We start from the raw sequence: 9455 nt of genomic DNA, 5'->3' as shown, positions 1-9455 counted from the left end.
GGCGTGAGGGAAGTCTCTCTGTGGGGTTTCATGTTTCAGGGAGTGATGCGTTCGAGCAAGTGAGGAAATGTTGCTTTGAACTCGTCTGAAAAGCACCACTTTGTAACAAATGGCAGCGATGTCACACCTGGACATGAGGAATTAAGTGGAGACAGATGAGTTGTGAGTCTTACGTGGATTAAAGGAGAGAGTGCAAAGGTGTTGAAGGGTGAACTTACTGTAGTTGCTGTAGTTGTGTGAAGCTCCTTCTTGATCTGTACCTGTTCCAACTGTTCTGTACGTCACAGTATCACTTCAGAGACAAGAGCTATGTTAAGGTCAGTTTTGTGTCCATGTGAGGTTAAGCATTTGGAGAGCACTTGCTACAGTTCTCAGTGCTTCCCCAGGTTCTGGTTTTCATCCACTGGACTTAACCCTAAAAACCAGCATGGTAGAAAGTGACGGTCGCTGACAGGTATTTGACTCGCACCTGCACCGTGGGTGTCAGGCTGTGCTTTTTCCAGTCTTGTTTCTCTTTTATTGAGCAAAATTCATCAGTAGTGTCTGAGGGAAATTATTGAAATGCCTCAGTGGTACAAACGTTGGCCAGGAAGAAAGTCCCTGTCAAACCAGTTGTTTACGAAAATGGAACCTAAGACGAGTCACATCTCATATGATTATTAGTAAAGGGAAGAGTAGAAATCAATGTCTGTGGAACTGTTCGACCTCACGCTAGGTTTGTGTTGCGTTGCTGTTGCTGTCTCTCGCAGTTTCACTTCCTTGTCTGATTTGATATTTCTAGTGTGAGCACGTCAACCTGTGCACCAGCAGAACCTGTGCACCAGCAAATCTTCTACTTTGTTGCATTTCTCAATTTTGATCACAGCCGACCAAACGAAAACGTCTGTGTCATGATCAGACAAGTTTTTTTTTTTTTCTTGAGGGAAAAGCTGTTAAATGAAGCCTTCCATACAGTAAAACAGTCTCACACAACAGACAGAGTCCAACTGGGTCACTTGTTTTTCCTGGACAAAGTAAACGAGTCAGAGTTTACTCGCACGATAAGTTTGATTAAACGCGTGACTGAGCTCACGCACTGTAAGACGGTTGGGACATTTCCCTGTCACAAGGTCACAAATCACGTACAGTTTAGTGTGTCATGGGTCTAAATACAACGAAAAGGAGAACACTTGAGTCAGGGTCAGCGTCTGCCACCCCTGGTCCAGTCACAGCTGCTCTTTTGATATTTATAATCATTTTTTATACTCCAAAGCTCCCCTCTGGCCTCCAGTGACAGCTTTGCAGTACGTCTGCTAGAGTCATGAGAATTCTGGGGCCTCAAATCAGACAATTTAGTCCACAGATGAGTCATCAGTGCAGCCTGTGTGATTCCGACTAGTGTGTGTGTGAAATTTGCAACACAGGAGGAAACCTGAGTGTTACATCACTCACTTGCATACACTTGCACCCTGATGCGTTTCATTCTCAGAAGAGGCTGAAGGATGCGTTGGGTAATTGTGTGTTCTTCTTGAAGATCAAAGATTAAATGAACAGCAGTTTTAGCAATGTGTGATATTAGCCATGTAGCTGAGCATTAACTGATGCTCTGTAGCATCCAGATGTGCACAGCCCCGGTATCTGGTCACACCCCATGAGGATGGAGCCCACACCAGGCTGATGCTGAATGTAAGGCGCATAAACTGTATCTATTAACATGAACTACCAGCATGAGCATGGTAAGTAGTAGTAGCTTCACAGCCGCTGCCTCTTCCAGTAAAGCGTCTGTACAGTAAAGTACTGAAACTCACGCCATCATTGTTTTGAAACTCTCAGAATATCTGATATTTCTCACGTCTACTTGATGATTCTGTAGAAAAGCCAAACAACAGAAGCTTTTGTTTAGCGAGTGAAACCAAGAAAATCCCTTTGATGCCATGTCACTGAGCAGGAAGCTGCTGTCAATGGGTACGCCACTCTGACACATATTAACACTGGGCCCATGTTGTGGGAAAGTGCTGCTGCCTGTTGCCGAGTGAGACACTGAGTCACAGCTTCCTGTGTGCCTGCTTGCTGTGATTTATTTCACGCACTGCTACGCGGCCTCCCGTCGTTTGCATCGCATTAGCAGATGCTACTTATAGAAAACAGAAGCACGGAAATGAAAGACTCCCACTTATAAGTAAAAATGTGAAAGCCTCCGCAGTTTTAATGTTGCTTTTTACTATGTGCAGGAGCTGACGTGTTTGGGAATAAATGCATCTTCTTTTCAGCTCCTAGTTCTACCCCCCCCATTTGTGCTGCACCTATAGTAAGAAACACACAAGCCATGCAAAACCAGATTGTGGCTTCAGAGTTTCACTGAAAACAACAACGGGCTGACAGTTAACTGACAGGTGACCACGTTGCTGCTGCTGCTGCCACTATCTAACACAACGATGGTTTCCGCAAGCGACGCGAAAACAATGAGCTTTTTTTTCTTTTTGGAAACACGGGAGGAAGCAGATGAGCAGATTGTTGTGTTCAAAACAGACACATGTTCTGATAAAATGCTTCTAATGCAGATAGTAAGATTCTAATGTTTACGGTTAATCGGTTGTTCCCAAACCAAACAATTAATTATATTCAACGACACATCTAATCATACGGCTGTGGTAAAATGTGTCCAGGCTCATCTGATCACTTCAACCTGCCCGTTCTACCAAAAACAAAACTTCTACTTACTCTGACTTTGGTCTGACATGATGCTCAGCATCTGTATCATTCCAGCTTATCCAAGGATGTTCCCTGAGCATCCCTCGTTCTCTGTATATAATGACTCTGTTTAAGTTCATATAGACATCCAGTTGGAAGAATCTCACCTTTACAGGTCTATTGCTCATGTTCCGGCTGCCCAGAAGCAAAGACAAATGCCCTGAAAACCTCAGCTTTAAAGTGGACGTTTGTCACCCCATTCCACTGTGTTCTGGACCTTTTTTCCCTCTACGCTTCACCCTATAAGAAAGAAAGTACAAGAGCTACAGTGGTTAACATTTTACATCCTCTTAAATGTGTGTCAGGCAAAAGCAGCAATCAGAGGTCACGTAATGGTCATAAGATCTTTCTTCCTACTGATGAAGGGACGTACAATTAATTACTGTATTTGTATGTATTACTGTATTACTGAGATCTTCTAAATCTGCTTTAAACACATTTTAAGTTTTGTTTTCTGATTTCTACATAAAACAAGACAACAAGCTGAAATAACACAACCCACTGCAAATTATTTGGTAACAGCTTTTATTAACCCATCACTTTCACGGTACAAACAGATGCCATCTACTGTAACATAGGGTAGATATCGTACTCTACAAGAGCATTGCTTCATACACATCATGTGTATATAAATATACAGATTTTTCCGTTTACACTCAATTACCCATAGTAATACGAAAAGTACATCATTGGAATTTCAAGAAAAAAATACTCTAGGCCCTTTTTGAGTAAGCACGGGGAGCCATCTAGGTCACTATCCACATCTTCCAAAAAATCAGGAGGAAAAATAAATGATCATACTGTACTTGTCATATCATTGGAAATACTTTTACAAGAAATGCTATTAGAACATCCGGTAACAAATTAAAATGGGGCGTGACCTCCCAGAGACGGATTAAGCCATTCACTAAACAATAAAACTAACTCACTGGTTGCTTGAAATCCTGGTTAATGGATTGAATGTTGATTACACAGATTAAAACTGATTAACAAAAAGCAACAATTCCCCAGTCAAAAAGCAAAACGTTACCGCAACCCACCTAACAGATGAGACTGCAAAGCTTTACACAGTACATATCTGTCCAATTCAGCAAATGGACAAGGCCTCTTTAAACAGGGATATGATTGAAATTGCATAGAGCACTGAGGGAAGTCTGCTGGCTACTAAATCTGTAAATCTGAACTGAGACAGAAAAAGCACATTTGTAACTGTATTTGTGGATTCAGTTGGATTCATATGGTGAAGCACCCTGCTCTTACATCGTCAAAAACTACTATAGATATAAAAATGGAAATGTTTTCTCTTTCTCTCTTGTCTTGCAGCAGTGGAACTGGTGGCTTCTTGTCCAAACCACGATAATCATTTTGGTTCAGTCTAACCCTCTTGACATCCTGACCAGATGTTGAGGAGACCTCATTCACTGGGTTCATATCTAAAACAAACAATACAAATCTGATATGAAATATACATTTTGTAGCCAAGTTTGGAGTTAAGTGCCATGTGAGAATTGACCGCTCACCTCTGCAATCGTTTTCTAAGATCTTTTATCTGCTCGTTCTTTTTGGTCAGGATCTCCTTCATGTTGCGATAGGCTGCGGTCTGCTGAAACTTCTTATCCAATTCCTGCATGCCATATGCTCAAGTAAACAACAGCACAAGGTAATATTTGACACATACTTTCCAGACCAACACAGTTACCTTCTCTGCTAAGGCAAGCTGCTCCTGCACTCGAAGGAGCTCATGTTTGGCGGAGATCAGGTTCTCCTGCAGGTCCTTCTTAGATGCAGCGTTGACATTCAGAGACCTTTCATAGTCCTCCTTCAGGGCTGCTACGGTGTCCTCTAGACTGCTGATCTCCTGAGATTTTGCAGCAAGCTTGAATTAAAAAAAAACATGTTTAGGTTTAGAAACTATTGCTCCAACACGTGTAAACTAGAGAATCTACAGTGACTTTGCGTTTCAACAGTGACAGACAGACAGAAGTAATGATGTGGTTAGCCATATACATACCAAATAAAGTCCAAGTTAGCAAACAAACGCAAATGACAGCATGTGACACAAAACAACAAAATGATGAGCTCAAATTAAGGCAAGATACTGAAAAGCAAAATACAGACGTCACATTCCCCACTCATCAGTGTGGAACAATACCTGCTGTTCACCCTGCACCTTCTGAAGGTCTTTCAGTGCTCGCTCTGCCTTTGTTTTCTCGTCTAGTGCACTCATGGCCTGAAGGAATTCATCAAAGCATCAAGTTTAAAATGTAAAACTAAACATTTGATTTGCTCAATAAAGGTTTGATACGTTTTTTACCTGGGATTCCAAAGTCCTCAGCCTGGCTTTAAGTTTATCATTCTCTTCCTGTAGTCTTCCTATCTCCTGGAGAAATAGTCAACATGAGAGCAACTAAGATGTGGGAACAATCAGTGTTTATCTTGTCTCTTATCTTATGTTAGTTGATGAGCGGAGGTCATCTGTTTGGTTTGTTGTTTTACCTTGTTGAGAAGTTCTGATACCCCGCCTTCATTCAGTGGTGCTAACTTGGGTTTGCTTGTTTCCTGAATTATCTGAGAACAGATTAAATACTGTATATTAAAATGAAAAAACTTAAATTCCTATTTAGTTTAAACATGTGGGCTTTTTTGCTGTTTAAAAAACAGACACCTTCTTACTTCAGTGCAGCCACACTTATTTTACAAAGACTAGTATCTGCCTGATGAGTATGTGCCCATGAATGAGTACCGCCTTACAAAGCTTAAGTGTTTTCATTTACAATGTTTCTTAAAATAATGTGTCAGTCTCGCTACTGTGTAACTGTGATGTTTCACACATTTACATGTGTGAACAGCAAAGCCAAATACCTCTGTAGTTGCCAAATTTCTTATGGGTGTAAATGTATTTTAAAACATGATTAATGACGGCCACACTAAGCCGGCATGTGACGGAGTTGCATGCTACTCACTTTATCCATGGTTTTAAAGTCAGTCTTCTCAAATTCAGCCACTTGTTCCAACAGCTCCCTATACAGAGAGGAATGAAAAATAATGATAATAGGAAAAAGACAAAAGTCTTTCAACACTTAAATTATTATCTTATATAAAATACAAAGCAAGTACAGTTGATGTCAATAGTTTACAACCAAGCCAGTCCTACCCCGAGTTTAGTGTAACTGATCAAACATCTGTGGCACAAATGTGAGCATGTTAGAGTTTTCGACAAAATTATCTACTGGTTGAAAGTTAGATATTTGCAAAGAATATAAACACCCTTGCTCTTGCTGGCAGTTTAGCACTCCTGCTTTAAGATATATGATTGTGGTAAGCAGATGAGCTTTCTGAAAAGCTTACATGTGGTTTTTAAAAAGCAGCTGAAGACACGTAGACTGTGACATGGGGCGTATTCCTGGCCTTGAACAACATGTCAGTCACGTACTGTAGGGCTGAGCCCCGACATCAAATCCTAACTGCTTGTTTATCCACCCACAAATGTCATATTACAAACAGGAGAACCTTCTTCAAAACAGTTTTGCAATGAGGTGAAAGGTCAAAAAGGTTAAAAGTTATACGAAGTTCACCTAAATATCATAGGAGATGGAGAATGGCTAATAAATTCAGATCTGGGTACATAAACTGTGGCTCTAATCAGCTCATACTGACAAACAGTCTGCTACAGAAGTAGGTTATTTTATCACCAGTTACTGTGACGCGATGGCACATGAAAAAAACATGCTTCCTCCACCTGACTGGCAAAAAGAGGAACAGAGTTGCTTTGGGCTTAGGTTTGACTTTCATATTATTTTTGTTATATTATTTTTGAGTTTGTTTGTTTGGTGGTTATTGGCATCATATGGCTCTGATACGTACACCAAAAATACCCACAAAGCAGTGACATGGCCACATGATCTGATTTTCTGCCATTTTACCACTTTGGAATATTACACTAATACCCTCACTAATACACTAATACACTCATAAGATGCATCCCTCAGAGATTATAAGGATTATTAAAAATCTTGTAATTTGAATGCATTCATCTTAGATAATGGAAGGTAAAAGTAGTGGCAGTAACTGTTATTAAAGCTAAATGTTAGTATAAAAAGGGAAACTCAGTGCATGAGGTATGTACTGTATGAGGCCTGACCTTTTTCGCCTAGGACAGATCAAAATATAAATGTTTCTAGGAAGGAAGCTGCCTGTGGCAGGAAGCTTTTCTCATAAACACGAAGGTATATAGTGTGCTTGGTGATGCCTTCTCACATTAAGGTGACAATGTGTTAGACCTTAACCTGTGATATGATGTAAAAAAAATACATATTTATTTGCGCATGACAGATTCACACCCTGTACATACTTCATACTATTACTTCATGTATACAAGATGTATTTGCTTATGTTACTTATGTTACCAGGGAACCTAAACCTGCTTTCTTCATCACCGCTGACCTGTTTTCCAGCTCTGAGATGTCACTCTGCAATCGAAGATAAAACTTCTCTGCCTGCGAGAAAAGTTGCCTGAGCAGCAACACGTTGGTGTGTGCTGTGTTGATGAGCTCCATCTCCACATCCCCACGCACCACCACCTGCAACCCATCCAGCATCTCCCGCACCTCGTCCACTGTGAAGGTTTCCTCCACTAGCCTTCAGGCACAAAGACACAGGCGCATTATACATAACATCATACTATGACTTAACTTTGTGGTAGAGCATTGACTTGGGGAGTGGAAGGTCCCAGGTTAAAAGACAGAGCACAAGCACCAAGTGTCCTTGAGTAAGACACTTAGCACTAGCTCCCCGGGTGCCGCACTGTGGCAGCCCACTGCTTCCCACAGGGGATGGGTAAAAATACAGAGCATAATTTCCCCAATGTGGGATCAATAGAGTTCAATTATTATTATAATATATGTAACCCTGAAATGAAGAAAAGGTTAAGGTTCTAACCAAACAATCACACCAGAAATTAAAGGATGGCCAGTCACCTGCTATCTTTGAGTTCCTCAAAGCACGAATCAATAGTCTTTAGCCTCAGGACCCTCTTAGAACGAGCAAATCGCATATAGCTGATGACTTCATTCTGATGGTGTTCATTAAAGCCAAATTCAGCCTGTATAGAGACAAAAGCAGACATAACAGATTGGCCCTAACAATAAAAGGAGAACGCTAAGAATCTGTAATAGCAACCACAACTAGCTGATCGGTTGTGATGAAGAGGATTTTACCCTGCTAATATGCGACAGGGCCCCCTTCAATGAGCTTGTACATGCAACATGCTTTGCCTGCTAAATGTCTAATCAACCTTGAATCCACCATGTTAAAACAGAGATAAACGTTTAGTCTGCTGCCTGCTGCAAGCTAACAGATGGTATAGCCGCCTCGAAAGAGCCAGGAAAGCTGCTACTCACCATGGTGGCTGTGCAGTTAACGCTAACGTAACTAAACTCGCTAGCTTGAAGACTGCGCTGATCCAACGGGAAAATGGGTGTTTTCGCCTTGTAATTCTGGCCACGCAGCGAGCTAGAAGCTATAGCTAAAGTGCTGGAGTCGAGATGGTTCTAGTAAACTGTTTCACACTAAAGGTAGAACTCTGTAAGAACGCTAAACGGAGCTTACATCATAAGAATAAGATTATCTGGAATCAGCTAGGCTAGCAATCCAGCTAGTGTTTGCCTCGGGAATGCCTTGGCAACGGAAAATAGCGTCATCACCTTGGTTACTGGAGGTGCGTTCAGAAGCATTACGTAAAATGCGGAAACTAACATGAACGAGATATTCCCACAATACACAAAATATTGTATTAATCTTTAATCATTAATCTAACACGGCGCTTGCTTAATTTGATCTGATTGGATGTATGTGTTATATTTGAGATACACTATTTACGATGTTATATGTTATTTACAATTTCATAAAGCACTTATTTAGGATCATAGATGCTGAAACATTAACTAAAAACGCGTTTAGCCTAAACGTGTTGCTGAAAATGCATTAGTGTCTAGTGTTCAGCAGTAGGTGGCAGTATTTTTCTAGAAAACAGATATGAGATGCACAAATTAGTAAAAATAAGTTCAGCCAGAGAGATATCTGGATTTTCAAATTAGGTGAAAGTGTCAGTTTCATTCTAAAATATATACTACACGGTGAACATCGTGAAATGACTCAGTTCTCTAATGACTCCATTTCAGTCACATACAGTTGTTCTCAGTATGTTTGGGCCACTGTTTCGTCTCTAAATGTAAACACTTATTTTTTAAAAACATAGCATTGTTCTTCTTTAATTACCGATGTAGTAGCTTAGTATTCTAAGTGTATTAGAGTGTGATTCAATTTCATGTTGTTTGTAGTTACAGTTTAATGGCCTATTACATATTGTACATTATTTCTTAACACGTGTCAAATGTTAATGTAGCTGCATCTGTTAGTTAATTGTTATTATTATCTGATATCTTTCTGCACTCTGTCACTGAAGACATCACGTTCCATCTTTTTAAGGAGGTTCCTAACTAAAAGGAGGAAACTTTTTCCCCCTTATTTCTCTCTAGCTGTAATTTGATTAGACTAACGGGTAGCGCATGATTGGTCACCTAATCAGATGCTTCATAACGTGACTACTCTGTGCTGTCCCACTTAAATTCACTGTGTAACATCAGTCAGTCACGGAGGCCAAGATGTTTCCCCTTTACCTTCAATCACAGTAAGTCGGAGACTACTAGTTTCTTAACATATTAAGA

At 40.5% G+C, this 9455-nt stretch overlaps 1 protein-coding gene across 1 annotated transcript; it reads right to left on the bottom strand.

Moving 5' to 3' along the window:
• Window positions 1–3238: 3238 nt before the first annotated feature.
• On the bottom strand, window positions 3239–8422 carry lztfl1 (leucine zipper transcription factor-like 1). Its single transcript, XM_029148992.3, has 10 exons — window positions 8130–8422; window positions 7707–7831; window positions 7174–7368; window positions 5694–5751; window positions 5227–5298; window positions 5045–5110; window positions 4883–4960; window positions 4430–4606; window positions 4251–4354; window positions 3239–4163 (listed from the first exon to the last, which is right to left on the bottom strand). The coding sequence occupies exons 1-10, from the start codon at window positions 8130–8132 to the stop codon at window positions 4145–4147; spliced, it is 897 nt and encodes a 298-aa protein (XP_029004825.1). The 5' UTR covers window positions 8133–8422; the 3' UTR covers window positions 3239–4144.
• Between the last annotated feature and the right edge of the window lie 1033 nt (window positions 8423–9455).

The sequence above is a fragment of the Betta splendens genome, chromosome 4, assembly GCF_900634795.4.
Source record: "Betta splendens chromosome 4, fBetSpl5.4, whole genome shotgun sequence".
Lineage (NCBI taxonomy): Eukaryota > Metazoa > Chordata > Actinopteri > Anabantiformes > Osphronemidae > Betta > Betta splendens.
This window is presented reverse-complemented; position numbering and strand designations above follow the sequence as displayed.

What these genes read in the sequence shown, in the direction of transcription:
- lztfl1 (XM_029148992.3), bottom strand. An exon ending in ATCTCAGAGCTGGAAAACAG is followed by an intron (nt 5,752 to 7,173) that starts GTCAGCGGTGAT and finishes CTCTCTGTATAG; the next exon opens with GGAGCTGTTGGAACAAGTGG. An exon ending in AGGTGCAGGGTGAACAGCAG is followed by an intron (nt 4,607 to 4,882) that starts GTATTGTTCCAC and finishes TTTTAATTCAAG; the next exon opens with CTTGCTGCAAAATCTCAGGA.